General features: G+C 37.1%; 1 protein-coding gene and 1 pseudogene across 1 annotated transcript in view; one reads left to right on the forward strand and one right to left on the reverse strand.

Annotated features, from left to right (window-relative positions):
* CPA3 (carboxypeptidase A3) overlaps nt 1-22544 on the reverse strand; it is a 30563-nt gene extending 8019 nt beyond the window's left edge. The window contains exons 1-10 of the mRNA XM_032263812.1: nt 22409-22544; nt 22236-22311; nt 19061-19185; nt 10589-10691; nt 10385-10486; nt 8052-8153; nt 6249-6359; nt 5263-5353; nt 3710-3912; nt 1684-1768 (exon numbers count right to left, since the gene is read on the reverse strand). Coding sequence (XP_032119703.1) covers nt 1684-1768; nt 3710-3912; nt 5263-5353; nt 6249-6359; nt 8052-8153; nt 10385-10486; nt 10589-10691; nt 19061-19185; nt 22236-22311; nt 22409-22476 — 1066 coding nt within the window. The 5' untranslated portion in view covers nt 22477-22544. The remainder of the gene's footprint in view (nt 1-1683; nt 1769-3709; nt 3913-5262; nt 5354-6248; nt 6360-8051; nt 8154-10384; nt 10487-10588; nt 10692-19060; nt 19186-22235; nt 22312-22408) is intronic.
* Nucleotides 22545-23262: 718 nt separating this feature from the next.
* Nucleotides 23263-24064, forward strand: LOC116537969 (annotated as a pseudogene).
* Nucleotides 24065-27522: the final 3458 nt, after the last annotated feature.

Consider the following 27522-nt stretch of genomic DNA (forward strand, 5'->3'; position numbering starts at 1 on the left):
ATTTTCATTGAACAAGGACACCATTTTCATTGAACAAGTTTATGGGAATTAATTCTGTTGTTCCATGCCCTGCACTGTGCTATATGTTATAGGGTCTAAGAGGAAATCCGAAGCATAATTCCTGCTTTTGAGAAGTTTCATTGAGAATTTTGTATAAATTTTGTCACTAAGAACTGAAGCTTGAACTTGGTTTGGAAAAAAGGTAGGTTTTCCTAAATCATTCCCAAACTAAGATTAGTGGGAGCTTGCTATAAGAGCAGAAAGTGGACTTACTTCCTAGGATTTGAGTTGATGGTCTTTGGTGATTCTCAAATGGATTTTTTGGTTGTTGCTTAAAAACAGAAAATCCTGGATATTTCATCTACAAAATCCAAATGTGCAAACAGTATGCACAGCGGGCAAGATCAGGGACTTCTGTTTGTTAAAACCTGGGATTGAGCTCCAGCTTTGCCAGTTACCAGTAACTGGGAAATAGTACTGACCACTTCATAGGTGGGCATAGGTTGCTGTGAAGCTTGAGATTGTGAAAATCAAGAGCTAAGCACAGTGCCTAACTTGTTAAGACTCCATAAAAATTTGTAGGTATTATTTAGCATAAAGTATGGACATTGGCAAATCCTGGCCAGCCTCCTGTTTCTGTGAATAAAGTTTTATTGGCACATTGTCATGCCCATTTGCTGACTTTTTGTCTATGGCTGTTTTTCAGCTATGATGCTCCAGTTGAGTAGCTGCAGCAGAGACGGTATCTCCTATTGACTATCTGGCTCTTTACACAAAAAGTTTACTGATTCCTTGTATATAGAATAAGAGACAAGAAAACCAAAGCCAAGAAATCCAAGTCAATAACTTAAAAACACACAAAGACAACACAAATTTAAAATAGTGAAGAGTAAGAAATGGTGCTGAGAATATAAAAGTGACAGAGCTAGAGTCTTGTGATCTCCTTTCTAGTTCACTATACAGATTTCAGTTGAACATAGTGAGAAGGAGCAAGTGAGAAGGACAAATAACTTGTTTTACATGACCAGAGGGACTGAAACTGATTTTCTGTTTTCCTATCAGGAGCTAGGAAAAGACCATACTTACATGGAGACAAGGCAAGTAAGAAAAAGTCCAGTTAAAGTCAAATGGTTAAAAAAAAGTATAGACTGCTTCAACTAATTTTTTGTTTGTTAGATGAGGTCTTGCTCTGTTGCACAGGCTGGAGTGCAATGGCACGATCACAGCTCACTGCAGTCTTGATTTCCCAGCCAGGCTCAAATGATCCTCCCACTCCAGCCTCCAGAGAAGCTGGAACTACATGCATAGATCACCACACCTGGCTAATATTTTTTTCTCACTCCAGTGAATTTTTGTTAGTTCCTGGAAGGACACCACCTTATTGGTGGTAGAGGTGAGAAACAGGAAGGTATATGAATTAAACTGTAAATCTGTCTTGACTTAATAGCTTCCGTTGACTTTGTAACCAAGGTCAGTATAATTTGTTTCTAGAAAAATCTTATCCCAAGAAAAGGGCAGAATCTATTCCCTAGATTCATATATAATTCAAAATTCCTGTGAAAAGTCAAATTTAAATGAACAATTCCAGGTGTTCTAACCTGAATTACAAATTTCATAATTTTCTTTAATATTTATAAAAATAATTAGGGAAAAAGGGCTCAGTAAATAAGAGGAGCAACTTACAAATTGTTGATTTTATTGGGCCATAGGTGTAGCGGGTTTCGTATCGAGTTGATAGAACATCAGTGCCAATCTTTGCAACTTTGGCCTGGAGAGAAAGGAAAGTTAGAGTGAAATGATAGAATACTGTGTAAATATTGAAGAATATGTGATCATGTATGCATGCAATTTTTATGGATTTTTTCTTACAGATTAGACACTGTGCTAACCCTTGATTTTTACAGTTTCAAGACTCATAACAACCCTATGAGATGGATAGTACTATTTCCTAGATACTTGTAACTGGTGAAGCCAGAATTCAATTCCAAGTTTTAACAAAACCAAAGCCAATGCGTACATACATATGTAAATATGTGCATTACTAGGGATGAAAAAAGTCAAATTTACTAGTTATTTGGAATTTGAAGATCAAAATAAAGTAAGTGGTTAAATAAGAAACATTTTCAGTAAATATGCAGTAATTATAAAGACTTAAATATGCAGTCAATTATATACAGTAATATCATATCTCATTTTGTGCTTCTACCCTTCCTTTTCTTTCTCCCTCCTCATCCCTTTCTTTTAAAATAGACATTATTTTTCCTCTGTTTTTTTGGGGGGGAGTTCAGATAATTACCTCTTCTGGCAGTTTCTCCAGTTTCTCTTGTGTTCTACATTCCTTGGTCCCTGACAGGTTTGTAAGGCTACAGGATAGCAAGGGAAGAAGGGCAGTTGACCCCTCTTTAAAATGGTTGTTAATTAGGGCATCTCTTTCAGAGTGGCATTTTTGTCATGACCTTTTAATACACATAAGTGTTTCATGCTGTGAGAATGACTGTCAGAATGAATTTTAATGGAATATAGTTACTAACATATTTGCACTCACAAATAAAGACTTTTGAAAGACTATATGTATAATGTTTATAACCAAAAAATACTTTTCCTTAATCAATTTAGTGGCTATGCAAGAACTCTCATTTTACTCAAAGTGTTTTTTATTTGGGGATATATGTATTTTTTTAACCCATAATGTCATTTTCATAACAGTGTATTGGTTTTGCAGTGCTGAACCTTTGTATACATTAATTGAACTCATGGGCTCAGATTATCACCTAGACTGGATAATAAATGACTATGGGCCATACATTGATGGTATGTTTTCTTTGTTGTATATACAGAGATGATTTTAATGACTGATTCAGATCTCTGCTCCAATTAACATTAAATGCTGTTGTGCTAAATACAATTGACTGAGGTCAAAATGAAAATTGTACTCTCTTAAGAATTTTAAAAAATTTTATGAGGCAGTATTTGAACTACTGCTTTTACTGGACGTGCTATATTTGCCAGTCACCATGGGATTAGGGCCGCTAAACTTTATCTGTTTTATTTCTTCTATAGCAATTCAAAACATTTATCCCTCTTTCCACCCATTCACTCTGCCACTTCTTGTCATTCATTGGAACCCATATGCAGAATTTTTTTTAAAGCTCACATTATCAAATCAGTTTTCATAGAAAAAAATCGTGCTTAATGGATTATAGCTTTGAAAAGATAACATATTCTTAGTGAGGAAGCTTCACAAACATTTATAATCTTCTTTGTATAGTAAAATAATATAATTTCCCAGTTGATCAGGAAGATAAAAATACAACGTGCCTTCTTGAATCTGATATCTGGGGGGCAGGGCTAGTGAATGTCTTTGCTATTCTATTAGGGCTTTCTCTGTGCATGATTTTGCTGTAGACCCAGGGTAAATGTAAAACTTCACAGTGAGCTGTGTAGCAATAGACTTCTACTGTGCCTTGTACAGACATTTCTACCTGATTTTTTTCCCTTGAGAATCATATTAAAATAATTTACTAGCTATACACTTTTATCAGTGAAGAATTAATCTAAAGATTATGATTTTAACTTCAAGGCAAATTTCATTAGTTCTTTTCTTTGACATTAAAATGTGAAATTCTTTCAACATACCCAAGTTAATAAAGAACAGACTGAAAGTCAATGGTGGCATCAATGCGTAAGCCATAAACTTTTTTCTACGTACCAAGACATCGTGGTTAGGTGGCAGTTTTGATGTATATCCATAGGGAAACAATAGCATCTGGGAGTAGGAATGGAAGGTGATGTAAACCTTGATTTCATTCAGGTGGCTTCTAATGAAATCAGTGACAGCTTTTGTCTCTTTCTCGGACTCTGGTGCAGAGCCCCGATAGTTTTCTGCACATGGGTTCTTGGTGTCAGAAATAGCTGCAGAAGACATAGGTAGATGAGACCACAATCTACTCTCCATCCATACAGCTCCTGCCTCTTCTAATGTATTATATATTCACAGAATGTTTTAAACATTTTTCCCTCTCATGTTTACAGGGCTGCTTCAATGTCTCTTGTGTCATAGTCACTACAGATTAACATTGCACACACATGCCAGATTGTAACAGACTTAGCCCAATGGAATATTCTGAGCCTTGTTTATTTCCTTGTCCTTTCCTAAGGCAACAGGAATAATAAATCAGAAGCAGCCCATGGCTTGGAGCCAGATAGACTCCAGTTGCAATTCAGCCCCAGCTCTAATGTGCTGGGGGCTGGTGAGAACTACCTTCTCTAAGCCCAAGTTTCTTCAGCCTGTTTGAGCAGAAAGCTCTCAATTAGGGATAGCTGCTGCTATTATCATGTTCATTATGGTGGAATAGAGCTAAAAGCTCAGGTGATGTTTTCAACAAAATTAGGCACAGAAGAAATATATAAATTGGGGCAATGGTAATTTCTCTTTAAAAGTGTGCAGTGATAAAGTCATAGGTGTATAGCAACAAAAGCATCTTCTGATGTAGCAGTTCTCTGCTTAATACGTATTTTCATTAAACTTTTTCACTTTCTTTGCTCCAGATGATTCTTTTCACTAAATATCTGAAAAACTACCTGCATGTTGCTTTTAACCACTGACATTTCTCACATCAGGAAGCAGAGGAATCTGAGGTCTTTATTCAGATTATCTGAATTTTTATACATTTGGATTGTGCTTAATTTTTAGCAAGCTAGATATAGTAAGTACGAGATGGTTTGATAAATAATAATCCCTTTCTCCTCATTTCCTTCCACACAGCAAAACATCCCTCAATGGTAGTGATGATTATCTTTCATGTTATAGATACAAAAGTTAACATTCACTCGAAGCAAACTGTTTTTACTGAAACAAGTAGGTGGTTTAGTTAAGTTTGGAGCCTAAATATTATTTTCTTTCTTTCTTTCTTTTTTTTTTTTTTGAGGCAGAGTCCCACTCTGTTGCCAGGCTGGAGTGCAATGGTGGCATCTTGCTCACTGCATCCTCTGACTCCCTGGTTTAAGCAATTCTCTTGCCTCAGCCTCTCGAGTAGCTGGGATTACAGACACATGCCACCACGCCCAGCTAATTTTTGTATTTTAGTAGAGATGGGGTTTCACCATGTTGGTCAGGCCAGGCTGGTCTTGAACTCCTGGCCTTGTGATCTGTCTGCCTCGGCCTCCCAAAGTGCTGGGATTACAGGCATGAGCCACCGCACCCGGCCTGGAGCCTAAATATTCTTTATAGCAATTTTCCTTGATAGCAAGTCTGCTACTCACAGTTCCATGAAGCATTAAAATTCCTGTTGAGGTCAGTACCAATGCATTTGGAGTTTTGGTTCTTGGAACGATTTTTTCTCCACATGCGGTTCTGCCAGATTGAATGATGAATGTTTACACAAGATCAGTTTGCATTTTTCAACTTGATCATTTCAAATTCTCTCTGCAGGTGTCTGCAACTTTATTTGAAATCTATCTAGTTAACATGAGGCCTTTTATTATAAAAAGAAAAAATATTGTTTTCTTATAATTTGTAATATTTTCAGAATCATGATTTTTAATATTGTATCCTTAGGCCTTGATGAAATAATTCAGTTAATTTTAAACACTGTTGATTATTTCTCAGTATTAGAAGATGACCAATGGTATTTTGAAATTAACTGTAATTTAAATTATAACTTAAATAGCTTTTTTACCCTATGTAGATTTAGATATAATGCAGGTCAGATTTTGACTGTTGGAGCATTATTTGCAGAAAATAACTTGATGTGGTAGTGTCTGTCTGAGAGTTCAGTATTAATCTTACTTAGCAATAGCAGGACAATAAAAGATCCTGTAAAAAGACGAATAGGTATCTGTATCTCTCTTTTATTTTTTATTTTTTTTGATGCAATGATTCTACCTCAAATTCTATTCAAAATTGATGACAAGATTTTTTTTTTTTAAATCACGGTGTTCATAATGGTTTTAATTGACTTTATTCTTAGCAAGATATGCCATCATATAATACAATCATAGATTTCCTCTATAATTACTGCTTTATTTCATTTTCTACACAACTAGCTTCAGCAACAAACATTTTATATTATTTCAAGAATACCTATGCAACCAAGAAATCATACTTAATTTGAAACCGAGATTTTAAAAAATATACTTTTCTGAATTAGAATTAACTAATTACCTACACCCTAAGCTGAATACATAACAATGTGTATTAAAGCCAGTAAATAATATCTAAATGCAAACAAGAGAGTACAGAGCAGTACCTTTGTCCATGACCAAATATATCCATCAACATTGAACACAGGAAGAATGTAAAAATTCATTCGGTCTAAGAGTTTGGTCATAATTTTGTTTCTCCCATAAGTTTTGGTTGCCTGTAGGAGGACAAAAAAATTAAGATATTGGTATGAAGTTTAGCTATTATGTGGAAAGCTGCAGTTATAATCGTAATAACTTGATTCACTTTCCAAGATCACATGCTTTCAAACATATTTTTTCTAAAATGAACAAAAATAAACAATCCATTTAGATTACAGGGGAAAAATCTCACTTATTTAGTGACATTAATGAAAATGAACAGTCTTTAAAGGAGCATTTAATTATGGAGACTTGTAGCATTCCAAATGTAGCATGAGAGATATGTTTCATAGAAAGATTGGAAGCCAAATGGAAAATTTTTAGTACAACTTATTTAAAATTGATTCTGTCACATCCTTTACATAAATATAGATTGAGTCTATAAGCACAGGAATAAGAAAATATTGGAGAGAATTTATGAAATAGTTACAAGAAGGATCAGAGAAAAAAAATTGTATTAATAAAATACCCAAGAATTCAGAGGTTAAACAATCAACTTTCTTTCCCCTACATCTGGCTGAAATTTCTCTAATTACATGCACTTTCTGTAGCTACCTAAAATCTCTCTCACCACTTGGAAAGTCCCTTCCAAGTAAATCTGAATTGAAGACAAGAGATTTTTCTGTAGCCCTGTGATGTGCATTCCTTTATGTGTTGAGTAAATGGAGCTCTCAGCCCTCAATTGGGAGAGCAAAAACAACCACAGGGGTAAGTCACTTCCCGGTGGATTCTTTCCTAGAGAAAGTATCTGTGCCCAGAAAACCATTGCCATACATATTTCACCAGTGTGCAATGTGCAAAAGTTGTCAGAGAAAATTAAAATATAGTAGGAGTCAAAATACACTGGCAATAGAGTGAGAGGAATATTGAATATATAAATTAGATTTAACTTTTAAAAAAGTGAGTTATAGGCCAGGTGTGGTGGCTCATGCCTGTAATCCCAGCGCTTTGGGAGGACAAAGCAGGTGGATTACTTGACATCAGGAGTTTGAGACCAGCCTGGCCAATATGAAAAAACCCCATTTCTACTAAAAATATAAAAATTAGCCAGATGTGGTGGCACATGCCTTTATTTCCAGCTACTTGGGAGGCTAAGGCAGTAGAATTGCTTGAACCCAGGAGGCAGAGGTTACAGTGAGCAGAGATTGTACCACCACATTCCAGCCTGGGCGACAGAGTGACACTCTGTCTCAAAAACAAACAAACAAACAAACAAACAAAAAAACCACCCCCTCCCCCCAAAAAAACCCAAAAAACAAAAAAGGGAGTTATTTTTCTCTTAGAAAGGAAGAAAGGAAACTTAGAAACATGAAAATTCCAAGTACATGTTTGGCAATGAAATATCTAAACAGGAATTAAAGGTCTACGTTTTGACTTCATTGAAGAAAGTTTATATTTGTATGTTGTCATATGAAGATGGTTTCTGATTTTCCATACTTGACTATAGGAAAAACTTTCATATTATAGCCCAAGAAAAGCTTGAGTTTCATAAACTCTTAGCTTGAGTTTAAGAATTGTTTGAAGGGAAGGTATCAATTTCATAAAAATGTAATGATGAGTAAAATTCAGAGCATTTCTTCTCTGACAGCACCAAATGTGGGCTCTTCTAGTTAAGTGGAACTGCATGTTTGGAAATGATGTTGCCGCTGGTGAAGTGCTGGAGACTTGGCAATCAAAGGAGAGTTAGGAGAGTCTTCCGATTCACTTACCTGATAGACAAACCACTGGCAGAATGCTGGGGACACCCATTCTCGTGCGTGAATGCCACAATCCATAAAAATAGCCTTTCTTTTTTCATTCTTTTTCCCAATCTATTTAAAAATAAATAAGATATTATTTTGCATGAACTCATATGTTGATCCCTTGTCGACCAATAACTCATTCATATTCTCAAAGCAATTATTTCCTCCATCTGTTGTTGTATGAGAACCATGTATGCACATATTGTTCTCAGAAGGGACCATGGGACATATCCTTAAATGTCTATATATAATTCATAATCTATTACAATGCATATTTTTCAAAAATTTTTTCTAGTGTTAGGGCAGCTAGTAGGCTTTTGAAAAAAAATTGTAGTCCTGTGTTTTTATTTTATTGCTAACATCCTGTGTTCTGAGATACAGATTATAAAGTCACTTTTGTATTTCCTTTTGTTTTTTCAGGTTTTGTAAACTGGGGATATTTACCCTGGAGTGGAGAAGAAATTGTGTTGTGTAGGGCTAAGGGCCTCACACTGGGTGCCAGATGTAGAGCTAAGGGCCCCACAGGGTTGTGGGATGTCCCTTATGCTGTGCTGAGGCGCAGATCCAAGAAATAAAGAGACAGGACACAGAAATACAAAGAAAGCGCAGCTGGGCTCACGGGGAGCCACGCTACCTATAAGCAGAGACAGGTGAGGCCCCGAATGTCCAGAAGCATCTGTATTTATTGGGTATAGGTTAGGGGGTAGGGTAGTGAGTGAAGTCATCTTTAAGGATAGTGATAGGGTCATGAGCAATAAAACAAGGGGTCCACCTCCATCAGGTTACCAAGGCTAGTAGGTGGACAGTGTGCAGCAAGGGGCCAACCCAATTAGGTCATCAATACAAGGAGGTGGGCCGTGTGCAGTAAGAGGTCCACCACCGTTAGGTCACCGAGGCATGGAGGTAGACTGTGCTCAGCGAAGAGGGTGCAGTTTGCAATACCTCTATTTATGGGCATGCTACTTCTAAGAATATCTATAGGAGGATGCTTAAGTCACACAGCAGTGACGGAGCTGTCAGGGTCTACCGCCACCTGCTGGCAGCTTCCAATGAATTCTATAGGAGGATGCTTTTGAGCTAGCACAGTAAAAAAGCTGACCAAGGTGCGATTATCTGGAGGGGTTTTGAGCCCTCGGATGCTCAAGGGATTGCCGGTCTGAGGGCAGCCTTCCACAAGAACTGGAGGCAAGGTCCTACAACTCCTTTATCAGGAGGAGTGGCTCTTGCCCCACGCCTGCCATACAGCGGGTATCTTTACAATACTGAATGCTGCCACCTGGGCCATGGATTTTTGTCCTGGTATAACTGTTTTTCCCTTAAATCGTGCTCTGCACTGTGTCTGCTCCAGACATTCCTCTGACTATAAGCTGCTTATTCTTTAATTCATGCTGTGTACTGTGTCTACTCTAGGCATTCCTCTGATTATGAACTAAGATATAGTTTTATATATATATATTTATATATATTATATATATATATGGAAATAACTGAGTGGTAAGATATTCTTTAGGAACTCGTTCTATGAACTAAAATATGATTATGTATAGAGGATTATATAAAGGGGATTAACTGAGTAGTAACACTATAAACTGAGATATTCTGCAGGCACTAATTGTGCCAGTATTCTGCTTAGTTCTCCTTCCTCGGTGCCTATTTGGGGGTTACCCACAGTGTTGGAGTGGGAAAGAGAAATAGTACTGGATACTTGAATGGCTGTCATTTTGAAGAGAGTCCAGATTTGCTTTGGGTGGTTGGAGACAATGGATGGGGATTTGGGGTGTGGATGGGCTTCTCAGTTGTTAAGTGGCTGCTTCAGGGAGCAGTATCTGGATGTGCAAAAATCAAGCAGCAACTGAATGAAAATTGTTAGCTCCGTTATAGGGAACCCTCCAGCAATACAGGGTTGAAATGCCTAACATGCTGTTCTACAGTCCTATGACTCTGTGATATTTAAATCCCCTTCATGACATTCATTTATCAGTTTCACTGCATTTTAAGGGGTGAATGACGGTTTTTTTTTTTAATACTACAGACATGACAGACTTGTAATAAAGCTGTGGGATGAAATATTTGTTTCGGTTTGTCCACTGTGCAATCTCTGACAAATGTTCACCTAGACACTTTCTTGGTTCCACCAAAACCCCCTGTCACTTCTATTCTTGAATGGATGTTCAGAGCTTAAATATTCTTTCAGAGATAATATGTTTTGCCTCAGAATTAGCTCAGTTGTGTTACAAAGTAACTTTGAATTCATGTTTTTCAACAATAATAAGAATTAGTGGTTCTTGAATTATTTTTACCTTTAGAACATATAGTGGATTATTTTCAACAGTAGATCCAATTTTAATACGAGAGACCATTTCAGGATGCTTATCCATCATCTTTTCAGTCCAAGCCACAATCTTAAGAGCAAAACCAATTTTGAGAAATTAGAATAAAAGAAAAAAATGACAATAAATATTAAGGATAACTTTAAAAAAAGGTTGAGGTATTTTATACTATACCTTTTCCCAGTTATTGTATTTTGCATAGCTGTGCCTGCCTGGGGTATCTTCTTTAACATCAAACTGTTTCTCGATCTCTTCTTGTAGATCATGAATCAAGATTCTGTTTGACAGGGGAATGATAAAATACGCGTTTTATCATGAGAAAGGAAAACACAGTTATCCTTCATTTGCAGAAAATTTCTCTTCCTTCTCTGGTATCTTTAATCAAGTTTGCTATGTTTCTTCATTATTCTCCTCTAGCCATCTCCTTTAGACATGTCATGTGTCTGGCTTCTGGTCTCCCCATTTATCTAGAGCTGTGCTGTCCAGTGTGATAGTCTCTAGCCCCAAGTGCCTACAGAACATGTGAAGTAGGGCTTGTCCAGGAGTAGATTGCTGTATATGTAAAATATATACCAGATTTCGAAGATGGTAGTAAAGTCATATATATTATCTCACCAATAAGTTTTATATTATTGTGTAGAAATAATATTTGAAATATATTGGTTTTAATAAAATGTACTGTTAATTTTACCTGTTGCTTTTTACTTTTTTAATGTGGCTACTAGAATATTTAAAAATATGCTTGTGACTTATATTGTACTGCTATAGTACTCCCCATCCTTCTCCAAAACACACATACATCTACATCCACATTAACACAGGCAAACAAGGATACTTTCATGCACACATCTACAGACCATACCTTATAATTTCACACCTTGAGATCTGGGAGAAACTTGAATAATAATAATAATAATAATAATAATAATAATAATAGTAAGCAGGTACCTAGCACTTAACCTGTGCCAGGCATTGCTCTGACCTCCTTATGTACCTTATTAATTTAATCTTCACATGAGATTATTATGCTTATCGTACAGGTGAGAATAATGAGGTACAAAGTGTTGAAACAACTTGTCTATAGTTACGGATCTAGAAAATGGCTAAGATGATTTGGAGGGGGTAAAATAAGAGATGGGAAAAGATCACTGGGAGACTAACACTGGGGGTCAAGAAGCTTACACCTCGTCATTTCCTATTTTTATCTCTTTCTGAGCCATCTCATATCATCATTTTATGGGGTCTCATGGCTGTAAGGGTCACCTGATGGTCACTCATACTTGAATCCCCAGGTCTGGCCTCTCCCCTGAACTCTGGGCTTACACATCCAACTGCCTACCTGATGTTTTCACTTGGATTCAGATATCCATATTTTTAATACAGGCCAGGTACAGCTTTACATACAGTATTTAACTAAGCTTGTCAGTATTACCATTTTACAGCTGGGGAAGTTAGTGCTCAGAGGTTTAAATACTCACAGTTTATATATGGTGGAGCTGGGAATTTGAATGCAAACTGCCTCGTTTCAAGATTTATTTGTTTTAAAAATGTCATCTTCATCATATATGCAAGTATTTGATTTATTTTGTCTGTTTGGAATTTTTTTTATTTGCTTTATTAATCTGTTTTCTTATGCCTTAAGAGAAACCAAATCATATTTAATTATAGTAAAATTTAATACTGGATAATGTATCTTATTCTTTTTTTCCAAAAATTGTGAGTAATTTCACCTATTTTAAATAAATGTCTTAGCTGGGTATGGTGGTCCACACCTGTAATCCCAGCACTTTGGGAGGCTGCAGGCAGATCATATGAGGCCAGGAGTTTGAGACCAGCCTGGGCAACGTGGTGAAACTGTTTCTTTACTAAAATTACAAAAGTTAGTCAGGTGTGGTAGCAGGCACCTGTATTCGCAGCTACTCAAGTGGCTGATGCATAAGAATTGCTTGAACCCAGGAGGTGGAGGTTGCAGTGAGCTGAGATTATGCCACTGAACTCCAGCCTGGGCAACAGAGAGAGACTCTGTCTCAAAAAAAAATAAAGTCATATCAGAATCATTTTAGGAATTATTAGAATCATCAGAAAAAATTGGATTTTGAGAGACATATTAAATTATGAATAAATAGATTTTATTAATAATGGATCATAATATAGTTGTATCTTTTTGATTCTTTAGTAAAATTTTATACATTTTGATGACCTATTTATATATATATAGTTTTTACCAGTTTTGTAAGTGGCTTTTTTTCACTGCTTTTTTGAATTGGTTATGACAGTATTCATATATTAAAAAAAAATTACTTTGATTACACTTAGCTATTTTATTAGATTAAAAATATCTTTTTACTTTAAAGAATTTTAGTTATGTCTTCAGGGTATTTTCTGTGTTATTTCTTCTGCCAATACCTATACTTTCTAATTTTCTTAACAACTATTTCTTTTTTTTCTTGCTTTGCATTGGCCAAACTCTCTGAACTATGATAAATAACAGTAGCCATAGAGGGCATTCTTTTTTGTCTGCCTTTTACAGGAAAACTAACGTTTTACTGTTAAGAATGATGTTGAATGTCACTTTGAGATTAATATGGCAGTATCAATTTATATGATCAAATTATTGTCCATTGATGTATGGTTGCATTAAAACCTATTATTAGATTCCTTAATATGTTAAATATTATTTTACAGCTGTAGGAGATTTAGAAACACCCTCATAAAAAGCCTTGTCTTATTTTAGATATTGTTCTAAAAATGTTGTTGAATCTAGAAGCAATATATTGAATGTAGGGAAAATGACTTGCTGAAAGCAAGCAGTGAGCTCACTGTTATCAACAGGTGATAGCTGACAGCAAAAAAAAAAAAAAAAGAAAAGAAAAGTAAAATAACTCCCTAGACAGAAGGACTTAGGAAACACGGGTCAGTGGTCTCATCATAGCACAGTATGAAAGTTTATATTGATAATGACAATCCTTTACTCAAACGTAAACCATATTCAATATACTCTATTTTGCAGGGCAGAAAATTATTGTTTATAATGGAAATGTTTTAATAAAAATATTAAAAAGAAAGGATTTCTTGAAGTTGTACTTATCCAAACAATTTTCTATTTTGGCTTATCTCATTTCTCATTGAGTCTATATAGAAAAAGGCATTACCCACCTTTTGGTAATGAAATGCACACGTATTTTTCTGCCGTTAGCATTGAGTCCTGTATGCAGGAAGATGTCTGTTTTTTAACATTCATACTAATCTTTGAGACAATATCATGTACTTTTTCCATCACCATAAATCTTATCAAATAAGGAAGCAGTGAGTGACCTGTGTTCAGACCTTCTTGGGTTCCAAGCTCAGTTCGGCTACATAATGCTAAATATGATCTTGGGCAGTTTAGTTACCCTCTGAACCTCAGTTTTCCAACTTTTACAATTGTGGTGACCATGCTCGTGGTGAGAATGAAATGAAGTAAAACCTAAGTTCTTGGTGGCCTCAGGTTCCCAATGAACTTCAGAATAATAGTGAAGTTGGTCACAAAATCGACAATCATTTTATAGACATAACATTTTTAAAGCAGGCTTTGATGCTATGTAGATGTTTGACTCTTTGATTTCTTCAATTTCTTATAATAATGAGCTATGACACTGACACTGCTGAGCTCCACTCTACTTGTTGGTTTCTCCTTGCTGATTGACTGACTGATCTGAGTTTTGATGTGGAACGCAAATGCTGTATTCCCCTAATTAGAGTTTATTTAGCACATGGGACCAAGTGCTGCTCATGAATATTGATTCCTAATAGCAGCACTGACAAGCACATCATTATGCACATTATATCTAACTCACTGTGTGCTTTGCTTTTGACTTATGATGAATCTAGGATTTCTGAGAAAATAAACTCGTGACAGCAATTTTGGAATCAGGTGGAGAGTGTTGCAGTGAAACTCACACAAAGCTGGAGAAGGTTTGAAATTATATTTTGGGTGGTCATTACGGGCATAATTAATTGCTTTAAGCTCTAGAGAGGGCACACGGCTTTTGCTCCACTTGCATTAATAGAAGTAGAGGAACCAAGCAGAAGAGAAATTTTATGGTTCCAGAGGTTGATTTGTAACATAAGGCAGTATTAATTAGTCACAGGAAGCTTGTATCTAAGAATATTTTTAGACTTACACATATCAATTTAACTCTTGTGATAACAGCAGAAAAAAAATTAGTGTGAGTTGAAGTACAACTTTTCCACAAATGATGCAGCTGCATCAGAACATCAGAACGGTACCAGATTGTTGCTGATAGGGGCTAGAAATTAAGCCTAAGGCTGGAAATTAAGAACTGGGGCCAGATGTTATTTTCACGAGCCCTTCCACTAACCGGCAGCCAGGCATAAACAGATGAAACCAAATTACTTTTTCTCAAATATTATTTAGTGCCCCAAAATTTGCTTAATTTGTTTAAGAAAATTTCTAAATTTAGGTGAAAGGCTAAATAATTATCACTGGGGGTTGAATAAGACAAATGGTTAATGTTTCCTGAAACTTTCTTATGAGCCAGGTGCTTTTCTCGGTACTGTATTTACATTTTATCACTCGACATGATTAATTGGGTACCATTATCACTCCTTGTTTTTATGAAGGTATGGTCAATTTCCAAAATTGACACAACTGTTGAAATGCAGAAGTTGGGATTTGAACCTAGAGGGTCTGATGTCAGCACCCTAGCTGTGAGCCATTGTACAACAATGCCTTCATCACGAGAGTAAAATCCTGGGTATTGCATTAGGCCTGTACTCTCCTTAGTCTTCAGAGGCTTGTGTAGGGTTGGCCCAATCAACCAACTCTCTTGGAAGTCTGTCTCCCAAGTTTAGGGAGTAAGTAAGAGGTTCAGAGAAGAGATGAGATAAATTCTACTTTGACAGTTTCAAAGGTCCCATCCTTTGCTGCTTTTAGAAAGCAACAAAGAAGGACTGGAGAACTGTAGACCAATGTATGTGACTGTCATAGGCTCTGGGGTGTGTGTGTGTGTGTGTGTGTGTGTGTGTGTGTGCGCATGCACTGGGGAAAGATGTTTCAGGAAGGTAGAGTCACTGTTAGGTTGTCTTATAAAAGGGACTGGATTCTCCTGATGCCCACATTACACCAGGATATGGGGGTATTCAAAAAGCATGGTTTAAGGTTTCCATAAGATTCAATATCCTCCTGGTAACTCCCTAATTTGGTTACCACACATCAGACTCTACACTTACTTACCTGGATTTCCCAACGTTTGAGCAATACTACTCATTTATTCACTGCGAGGAAAGTGGAGTATCTGGTGATAGCCTCTAGTTATTCCCTATTGCAGTGTGTGTGTGTGTGTGTGTATGTGTGTGTGTGTGCCCGCGCACACACGTGTGTATGTGCATTCGTAAAGGACCAGGCAAAGAGCAACTTTATGATCCCAGTCAATCTTCATGAAACCCCTATGAAATCGTTTCAATTATTATTCCCATTTTATAGATGATGTATGAGGTAAAGCAAAGTTAAATAAATTGCCAATGTGAAATACCTAATGCATATCTTGAATGGGACTGGACGCAGACAGCCTTGCTTCAGAACTCACTTTCCTACACTCCACACTCCTGTTTGTCACATGACCAATTGTAACTTCAACATTTGCAGCGTGCTGTAGCATGTAGCATGTTATACACTTAGGTAAGTAGTAGTAAAAATGTGAAACAGAAGAAAAAAATGAATGGAATGACACATTAGAATGATTTATTTGATTGGAACACTTGCTAGGACTCTGTATATCTGTGGAATATGAATTTGTATCTGACTGAACATTATTATTATTAGGCAGTTAGGCATTAATATGAGGTGTTGATTATCGCTGTGTCAGTTTGACATATATCTCTTTTGCATTTCTCCCATAATCTTATATGGATCCTAATAAGATTTTACTTAATTGTACCATTTGAGTTTGATTATTATCTTAATAATTATTTTCTGAGTTATCTTTCATTAACAACTCTTTATTTTCTAATTTTAACTTTTGATCAAAGAAGAGACAATGTTAAAAATTGATTATCTAAAATGTGAGCAATGTTAAAAACACTGGAGTTTTTAACTGCTGAATACAAGTACAGTGTCTGCCCCAGAGGCTCAGTCCAATGGATGTGCTTTCCCTTTGATATTTGTTCACCAGTCTGTTTGGGTTTGTTAGTATATTCATGTTGTTTGTTTTTTGAATTTGGCCTTTTATGATTTTGTAAATAAAAAAGGAAACAAATATGTTACTTTAAAATAAAATCTGGCATAGGAATTTAATTTTCTAAAAATTAAAAACATCACACAGATGTTTTAAACTAAATAGTGGTTGATATGCACTATCTAATGAAGGGTGTCTAAGTAAATCATTGTGTCAAACCAGCCTCTTAATATGGTTTAATTCAGTCTGATGCCTGCGTCTGACCAGATGTTTCTGTTCTTAGAACTCTTTTCTGTTACTGACTGACACCAAGTAACACATATAATTAATATGCAAATAAAATTATGTGTATAATTAGTACTTGGAGACAAGATCTTAAATAGTTTTTGTCTGCATATATCACTTTACATATTTATATTTCTGAGGAAGGTAACTAATTATGTGGTTTTCCCATAACTGTTGCTGATTTGGGTTACTTTCTAGAATTCATGTCTTAATTTGATAAAAGCAATTTTTATAGGTCATTTAACACTTTGGTTCTTGATGTAAATAGCAAGGAACTCCTTTGTCATAAGATAAAGTGAAAAACACACTAATTTGAGACTCTGGATTTAGACCTCTAGTTGAATCAGAATCATTTCAGGCTAGGAGAGGCCTTGAGGGCCACAGAAGAAGAAAGGCTGTTGTGAGCTATTTCATAAATTGAAAGGATGCTAGCTGCCTGCCTAGGTGTCTTACAGTGATTTCCACCACTATCCATGCTCATGCCAAGCAACTAGCTTTTCTAGATACATTTTCTACATTATAACTGCATTACAGGGCTATTAAGGAAAACATAATACCTAATTTTTTACCTTACTGTTCAAGCCAAATTATATAAAACGTGGCCATACCACTACTTGATTTTAGCTTGGGCTGAATGCTTTGTAAGAATTAGTTTATCATAGGAATCCAGACCAGGTCCATATTATTGAAGTAAAGTGAAGAGTATAATAACTTAGGCACATATACTAGAAAGCTGACAATGAAGTGAATCAAGAGGCACAGTGACCAGGGGTTATTTAAGGTAGAAGGTTGATTTCTCTTAGATGAAGAGTCAAGACGTTATCTGAACCTTAATGTGTCTAATTTTAATGATGCAATTTATAAAAACACAGCAAAAACCCATATCAGTATATTAATTTAAAAGGGTTAAAAGCTGGTATCAATTAATTTTGAATTATATATTTTCAATTTGTTAACTTTTATATTTATACCATAACCTTCTTGAAACAGTGACAAAACCAAAAAACAGTGATCAGTAACCATCACAAATAATAGAATGCTGCCTTTAAAGCCATGAATAAGAATGCTTTTGCTTACTTGTCTTATGCATGTGATTTTTAAATTTCAATTGAGTTTATATTTATTTGAAATATTATTACAATATCATAAATACAATCAAGTCATAGTAACTCCTGACTGCAACATAACATTACTGACATCAGTAGGATCTTTATCTCAGCCGGAAGACCCTTTGAGTTAAACCACCAAGTCAGGTAATGGAGGTATAAAATGCTAAGTTAAAAAAAAAAAAAAAAAGGAATTACTGTTTAGCAGTGTTTTGACAATGAGGGTCTCCTTAAAGGGGAATCCTGGCATGACATGGCTTTGGGAAGTTAAAATTGGACTCCTTAGTACCTCAAACTATGACATGTCTGAAAGTATAAAAACACATTTTATTTTCTAAATTGCGCATTGATTTACGATGTTCGTTGCTGGGCTCCCTTCTCATTCATTGCCCAGGCCTCAGACTGTGCATGTCCCATGGTTGGTACCTGATACATTCAAATTTTCTCTTATTTCTCTGTGGGGCCAGAATGACTAATTTCTGCATCTTTATCTATTTGAGATTCTTTTTTCTTTGATTTAAACCCTATTCTACTGCTTTGCTTGTGCTTTCTCTGAGCAAGAATTTTTTCATAATTATTTATTTATTATATATTTTTAATTGCTGTATCTCTGACATACCAAGTACTTGCTCTTTTTTTTTTTTTTTTTTTTTTTTTTTCCTTTATGTACCAGGAAAATTCAGATACATAAAAGGAGGCCAGCAACAGTAGCTCATGAGCTCTGGGCTGGTTACCTGTCAGTAGCGATGATGTGTGGCTAAACCATTCGTGCCTGCTCATGTGAGCCCTGTGCTTATGAGGGGCCGATATTGGAGATGGTGGAATACGTAATTGTTATTCTTATAGATAAAAGCAAATGTAAGATGGAAGTTGAGCTCCCAAGTTTGATCCTAACACCTCCACCGGCTTTGATAATGTGGTAATGTGTTTGGAAGTAACTGTGATCTGTATCTTACAGAGAGAGCTTTCATTTTGGGGGGGGGACAATTAAAAATAGTTCTATTGTAATAGTTTCCTCTATTTCAGGGCTCCCAAAACTTTAAATATCCAACAAATTTCAATATTTGCAAAGGACTTACTCATAGTGCATATTATTTTGGTCCAAGGCAGACTGGATGGCTTGGGATTCCTTCTCACTAACTCGGAAATCCACTGTCATATTAGCAGCTACATGGTGGGTGGCACTTGGATACCAGAAGTCAAGCTGCGGAGATAAATACAATGTTAGTAAGAGTTTATTTGCTTACCCAACACATATTTATTAAGAAATGATCATGTCTCAGATACCATGAAAGGAATTTGGGGCTCAGCATGACCCTTATTTTAATAAGTTTATGGAATTTTTGCAAATATATTTAAGAACTGTTGAATATTAGGGAGGAAGAAAGAAACCTTCCCAGTGCCTGATCACTTTATTTATTTATTTATTTTTAGGACATCAGGTCTATCAAGGCAAAAAGGATGGGCAGCTCTTTTGGTTAATTTTTCCCCCACAATTTTGGGGTTGAATAGGATCACAATTCATCTAGCCACAGAATCTGGCTTCAATTGGAAATTTAGATTAAATATCTGGTTAGTTAGTCTTCAAAACCTGATGTCCCTATAAACTCTGGAAATCCTGAAAGTCTTATATCCAACAGTTGGCGTAGTCTCCCAGCAATGTCATTTTTCTAGCAATATGTTCTTGGGCAAGTTACAATGATTCTTTAAATTTTAGTCTTCTCTCCTAAAATAATGGTGCAAATGAGAATCCACTGGAAAGTGCTGGGAAGATTGTGAAATAGGTCCGTGGTCTGGGGCATGAAGACATTTAACAGGTGCAGATTCCCCCCACCCCCGCCTTTCTCTTCCTCTAGCTGACAATTTCAAAATTTTGTATATGAGCTCAAAAGTATAGCATTCAGATCAAAATAACTTTGAAAAGATTCCAGTTCTTGTGGTTCTTCAAAATCATACTCAACCGTGAAACTAAATGAAGTACAAGACCCCAGCCTGGGAAATGTGAAGGAAAACCTCAGTTTCCACCCTCACTTGTGCATGTGTCCAGGTTTGCCTAGCTCTTTCTTAGTTGAATCCTCCTCTCCCTTTAGGTCAATCAGTTATGTGACAATATGAGGCTGCCATGAACCAACCAATGTTTGTTTATTTTGATCAAAAAGCTACAGAATGAATTGGACATAGGAGAGATGTAGTGTGATGCAAAGGCAAGTTAGGCAGAGCCATCTGACCACAACAGACGTTCCTCTGTTCCAGCAGGGTAATGTGCAGCAAGAGTTTAGAGCTCAGTGAACTTTCATTTATGAAGCACGAGGCACAGAGCTAGGTGCCATAGTTGTAGAGACCAGTAAGGGACTTATGGAAAGTGAAAGGTTTGGTATGGAACACAGAGCCATCCATGTATGTTTCCAACATGTTAACCAATGCCGGAGGAAGGAACCGGGTGTTTCAGGAACACAAGGAACAGCCAAAGCTGTGTAATGAGAATTGAAGAGATTTCCTGCAGGAGATACTGCCTGAGTTGGATCTTGAGAAATAAGTAGGACTTACCCAGGTCAAAAGGGAAAGAAACACATTCCTTACAAGAAAAGTTGTACAGGGCCATGGTGGGTGAGTTTTACGTGTTTATGGGGCTTGAAGGATGAGGAAGAAGGTGGAGGAGCAAGATATTGAAGACGCCAGTAGTTTGGCAGATCATAAAAGGCTTTGAATGCTATACTAATATCAATAGAAAATGCTTCTGGCTGGGCATGGTGTCTCATGCCTGTAATCCCAGCACTTTGGGAGGCCGAGGCAGGCGTATCACTTGAGGTCAGGAGTTTGAGGACCAGCTGGCCACATGGCAAAACCTGTCTTTACTAAAAACACAAAAATTAGCTGGGCATGGTGGTGGGCACCTGTAATCCCAGCTACTAGGGAGGCTGAGGCAGGTTAATCACTTGAACCTGGGAGTTGGACGCTGTAGAGATCTTGCTACTGCACTCCAGCCTGGGTGACAGAGTGAGACTGTCTCAAAACAAAAATAAAAACCAACAAACCAACAAGCAAAAAATGATTCTATGGTGCTTAATATGGTAGGCTTGCTTCTGAGTGCTATCCAAAGCTTGCTTAGTTTTCATAGCAACTCTAGGAAGTGGGTATGATTATTATCCCCATTTTATAGAAGAGGGAATTGAGACCCAGAGATGTTGAGTAACTTGCCTAAGGCTATGGAGCTAGTGTAGAGCTGGGATTTGAATGTAAGCATTTAACTTTGAAGAAGATGCTTTTTCCATATGAGACTGCCTCTCAGTAATGACCCTCAAATGGAGGAATGCAATTTTAGAGTGAGCAATCAGGTTGCAATGCAGAGTTGGCTTTGTGGGAGGCAAGACTAGAACCCTGATTGTTAATTAAGGGACTATGGAAATTGTCCTTGCAAGAGGTAGAGTGCACATGAACTTGGTAGTGACAGTGGAATGGAGGGCAATGTGTGGATTTGAGAAACAGTTGGGAGTTAGAATAGGCAGAGCCTTTGATTGATTTGATGTAGAGATAACAGTGCGTGTGACTGGAATAAACTGTAGACCCAATTCTGGGTTTAAATCTGATATGTAATCTTGGTCATTTAATTTGTTGTCTTTGCACTTGAGTTCTTCTGTTTCACATGAGTTATATTATGACCCTGACATTGAGAAGCTGTTGGAGAATTTGAAATGACATATGTAAGCTGCTGGCACAGTGTGCCTTGTATTCAGGAGCAGCTGAATACATGATAAAATTATTTTAGACTATTGGGTTTTAAAGGATTGATCTAACTTGAAAAGTTTTACTTAAAAATATACCTGTTCTTGGAAAGGGGTCACATCTCGATATTAGCCAGTGCCTCAACATTTTTAGTTAGTCTTCTAACAGAAGTTATGGCACCAGAGGGGATGAGGGTGGGAGTGGGGAGAATGGAGAGGAAAAGGGCACCAGCAGGAGAGAGAAAGATGCCTTGATAAGGAAGCCAAGAACAGCTCCTGATTTCACCGTTTTACCTTGGAAAAGCTGGTGTTTGGAAAGCTTTTGGGAGGAAAAATGAAAGTGGTAGTCTTGGAAACCAAAACCAAAACTGAGACAGGTGAAGTATTGGCCATTGGCTGAATTATCCAGATAGCTCCTGCTTTCCCCTTTATGTTCAATAGTCTTTTGTAGCCCCGTGAGCATAAACAGTAGAATAAGAAGCATCTTTTAGATAACAGTAAGAAAAGATAAAATATCCCTTTAAATGCTTACCTCATTGGTTTTCGCCAAGTCCTTGATGATGTCTGCTTGTTTTTCATCCTGGGGCTTCACGCGGAACACCTTCTCCCTTTACAGAGGCAAATGAAAAAAAAAAGTGAACTGTAAAGAAACAACCCTTAATTCTCTTCCCACACAGAGACTGGAACACAAGAAGTAAGATTTACCTGTCAAAGCGGACAGGAGCAATTGCAAGAGTGGTTGCAATCAAACTCATGGGCAGGATGAGCTTCATAGTTCTTCTTTGCCTACCTTGAGACCCTCTGGAAGTTTTATGCCTCAGCCCTTATCTTGATAAGCAACTAATTTCCTCTTAGGGTTCTGTTGCACAAGCTGTTCCCCTTCTTCCCCTACAGCAGACTTCTTTTTTTTTTTTTTTTTTTCAGCTGGGGAGGGAAAAAACATTAACCCACTAAGCCCATGCTACTGATTCACCTTTTGCAATAGGAAATATCCATTTTACAGATACAGGACAGGAAGCAAATGACTTTAGCAAATAACTTGCCCAAGGTAACAGAGAAAATATGTTCACAGAGCTGGGATTTACCAGTTTTGTCTGTTCTAAAATATTACTCTACTATTCTGCTTGAATTGAATGATGAAAGAAATCAGTTTTAAAATTTGTACTAGGAGACTGAGATGGATTTGGATATCTGGCCACAAAACCTTGGTGACTGGTTCTTAATAATGTAAAATATATTTTTGAAGTTAGATTGTAAGTTGTGAAATTAAAAAAATTTAAATTACAAAATATTAGGAATGTACTAAAAATGCTGTAAGTACTATGGCAAACGTTGAAGTGTTCACCATTTAGATTTTACAAAGGTAACACTTTGGTTATCTCTCGGTAAAGAAGTAAACTCTCAAGACCTAAAGCACTACCCTAACTCTTCACCCTTCTCTTCTCTCTGTACTAAGAGATGACCCCTATTTCTAAGATAACTGGAGGACTCCTTGAGAGCAAGAAGATATCAATGCTGTAATGTTGATTAATTGGACACTGCCTTCAGAGCCTGGATGCTGTACATGCAGCAGGTTTTTAAACTTTTTTTATTTAAGGCGAATTCTTTCATATGGAAAGAGCTAGTACAATCACATATCTGAAAGGAGAAGCAGTAGGTACTGAGCCAGGGGGAAAAAGTGAGGGTGGGTGTGCCAGCACTGGCCTGGTGAGTCCTCAATTCCTTTTCCCATCCAAGGTAAATTTCCCAAAATAACGTATAAACAGACTGCACATTACACCTCTAACCATCGTCTGCCCTTTCAAATATCTGATCTACATGAAAAGACAGAGGAAAGGCCAAAACATAAACAAAAGGAAGCAAAAACAAAATGTAATTCTCTCAAGAACTAAACAAAACAACCCCCAAATCCTTTTTTACTACACAAGGCATGAGGTCAAAAGCTTAAGAGTACAGTCTCCCCTTTAGTCCATGGGAGAAAGGTGTCCACACAGAGCCTTAGCAGGAATTTCTACTCTGAGGCTTCAGAATATGCTGAAGATGGGGCTGTGGGGGTGCCACTACCATCCTGGAGGCCACCAACTGACATGGAGAATCGGTGAACAGCAGAGTCTCTCGTGCTCAAAGACCACCAGCCAAATATGCACTGGTGGCCCTGGTGGAGCATGGCTGGGTGATAGTGTGCATCTCAGCACTGAGCCACTCCTGTCCTGCTTAGGTCCATCACGTTTCAGAAGAAAGTTGGTTTTCTGGAAGCCTACATTTCCCATTCATCACAGAACACAACAGAGCACACACACTCTGGTATCCTTGGTCTTCGAAGGCCATTTTCAAAAAACCCTCTAACCCAGGCTTGCTCTGCAAGAAGTGAAAATGGACAAATGAAGAGTTGAGGGGCAGCCTGCAGCTACTTGGCAGAGGGGAACCAAATGGCAGGGAGGGAGCTCCACCAGAGCTGCCACGCTGCTGCAGCAGACCAGGCCAAAGCATGGCCCTGCACCTGTGTACACTTAGCTTCCAGAAGGCATCACTGATCCCAAAGGCAGATCCAGAAGATGGGAGGGCGACAGTACTGATGTCAATGTTTAGCAAGGTACCCCAGTGTCCCTAGAAGTGGCTGGAAGGACCTTTTGAAAGTTGAATTAATGAAACCACCTATAAACCATTTAAAACCATCTCTGAAAGATCTTTAGACTTGAACACAACTTTGTTAATTATGGGAGAATAAGACCTTGACCTAGAATCATAGGTAACCTAAAAGAGTAGATGAATTTATCTAATCAGATAACTTATAAGAGTTTCCATTTCGAAAACTACCTCTTCAGATTCACAAACGTATAGCTGATCATATATAAAACTTCTCAGAGTCATGCTTGTTGTATTATCAAAATAGTGTGGTTGGAGAGACACCCCTGTTATATGTACAATGGCAGTAATTTTATTCTTCTCCATCTGAGGGGTGTGTGATATAATTCAGGACTTTTATTTACCCAAATGGAGTTTCTGGTTCCAGGCTTGCAGGTAAGGAAGAGGAGCGTTTTACAAATGCTTCCATGTTCTTGATACTGGACAAGCTCATCAGCACTGAAAACTCCCAAAGCAAATGCTTTCTCCACTATTTTTGACTAAAGATACTTTTGACCAAGGAACAGTGAAAAAGAAAGACCTTGACTTTGGGTTTAGACAGACATCACTTCAGTGTGGCTCCAACACACTAGCTACATCACCTTGAGCAGGCTGAGTAGTTATTCTGCGCCTTCGTTTCCTCATTCGTAAAATGGGGATGCTAATGTGACTCTAACCAGTGGCTGTGAGGCTTAGTGAGACAGCATATATAAGGGACTTCGTGGTTGGTGCTAACAAACGTGTCCATGTTCTCTAGACAGTTGATAAAATGTTCATATGCTGTTAACAGAGACTTAACAGTTGGCCACGGCTAGGCTGCAGAACTGATAGCAAAATAGATCATGTGGTAGATTAAAGTGGTGGCCGTGACCTTTAGGGATAAAACATCTCTCTGTTTTAGTGTGGACTATTTCAAGAATTTTTTTTAATGTTAGAGCTTTGCTTTTTGGAGTTTAATTTTCTGATTCTAAAAATTATAAATGCCCATTGAAAACAATTCTGCAAAATACAGGAAAGTTGAAAAAGGAAAAATAGGCTCTTAATTTTAGAATTCTGTTATATTTTCTTGAAGACCTCTGTGAGTGGTTTTAAAATTGTGTAGAGAAAGCTATATCTGTTTTTCAGGTAAGGAAGGAAGAACACTTTCATTTTATTTGGGGGCTCTAGGTGAGTGTTTTGAGGACACCGGTATTTCTCTTATCTCAGGATAAGTCTTTGTTAATAAATAAACGTGTGTCTTTGGCTTCTTAATAGATTACAGATTGGAATTTTCTTGTTTCTGGAATAAGATATAAACATGTGATACGCTGAGACTTCCACTGCCTCTCCAATCTATTTAGCCTCTGAAGAAAAATACAATAGATGGATTTCAAGAATGTTCCAGAGCTTTTTCTCAGAACAAGTGCTATTTCTTGGCAAGCATATATACAAGTGCAGCCTTATATTACTACATCAAGATTTATAAAAGGTCTTGGCATATGCATGGCTTGGATGAATAATGTCAGACACCATATCATTTTAGGATTGGCTATGTAAGATGGTGATGTTTCACAGATTAAATCAACCTCTTTAAAAAGTAGCTTAGTGGTGAATACTTCATGCAGCCATAATTTTCCATCTTTCTGGAGCTCTGCACTTCTAGGATATTTGCAGTAGTGTATGTCTAGCCATAATTTAACATGTCACCATATAATTTAGCTATGCTTTTCTATATATATTTTCAAACATTATCACATACAAGAAATACCCTAGAAAATGGAAGTGATGCCTTAAAAAGGTGAACAGAAAAATAAAAGTAAAAACAGAAAAAAGGTAAAAAAAGAAAAAGAAAAAAGAAAATTGAAGTGTGACTTAATAATCTTCCAAATAATTTTTTTTAATCTTCAAATTCTATCCAATAACCTTCTGGAATACATTTACGTATCTCACAGAAGGTACATTGAAAGAAAAAAAATGGTTGCTTTTGGTTATGAACATTGGATTCTTGACATTGAAGCAAAACTACCCTGCAAATGCTGCAGAGAAATTCTTAATTAGTTGCAGCAAAGGTGGCATTTGTGGACATATATGTGGGTGTATATGATTCAGGCAGTATCCAACCTTATTGAGGGGCAGTGGCTATCTGCTCCCATCAGATGACCTGAGAGGCTCAGCAGAACCCTATTTGGCCCCTGAATTAATATATTAACTTTGTCATGGTTTGCCTTCTTTTCCTTCTAGAAATTCTCTCTTCGACCAATTCATATAGGCCAGTTTGCAAAAGAAGATTAACAAATGGCATATGATTCTAGGCATATAGGAATTCCATAATCCAGATGAGAAAATCAGTCTTGCTATTTTTTAGCCACATCACTTGAGAAAGAAAGATTCAGGGGCCACTCTTGTGCTGTTGGTTCACTGTTGCTTTGGAAGCCGAGAGCTTGGAGCTGAAGGAAAGACTCAGAGCCTGCTCTGGGATCTCAGGATGGGAGTAGGTGAAAGGAAGGAGGAGAAGAGGTACCCCCACAACCTGGGGCTCTTGGGTGGGCAAGCCTGGGTGGACTCACAGCAGTCTGATCAGCTGGTCAGATACTACTGCAGTGAGGACTAAGGCAGATTTCTTGCTGTTTTTCTTGGTTTTGCCCAGACAAATTCTAGCCAGCTTCCTGTTAACTTTCAGTAGACAGGTTTTATAGCAAAAATTGCTCAGGTGTAGGACATCTCAGATACATGGGATTTCAAATAAGAATATTTGCATATTTGCTTTCCTATTATTTGTTCTCATCCTTAAAAATTCCTTGAAATTTAAAAAAAGCAGTCCACATATGTTCTTAATTTCAATTTTAAAGCATTCAATTTAGGGAATTAGGAGCATTCTTTGTGGTTTGCCAAGATTTCCATACTTTGGGCCACAGCATCCCTTAGACAAGGGCTGGTGTTACTTGCCAGAGATAGCACAAGGGAGTGAGTATTGTGTGGAACAGGAGTTTAATGACACACCTACAGGAAGATTACCTCACTCAGATAACTATGGCTATGTTAGCCTTCCAATACGCAACGTGGATGTAACTTAAAGAGTAGAAGAAAGATAATGTAGCTAAATTACATCTGCTTTTTAATTAACACCAATATTGCTAACCGATTAATGGGAATTTCTCCCTTTCTTTCCTTCCTTTCTTTCCTTCCTTTCTTTCCTTCCTTCCTTCCTTCCTTCC

Source organism: Sapajus apella, unplaced genomic scaffold (genome assembly GCF_009761245.1).
Source record: "Sapajus apella isolate SASKATOON/1434 unplaced genomic scaffold, GSC_monkey_1.0 scaffold4, whole genome shotgun sequence".
In the NCBI taxonomy this organism is placed as follows: domain Eukaryota; kingdom Metazoa; phylum Chordata; class Mammalia; order Primates; family Cebidae; genus Sapajus; species Sapajus apella.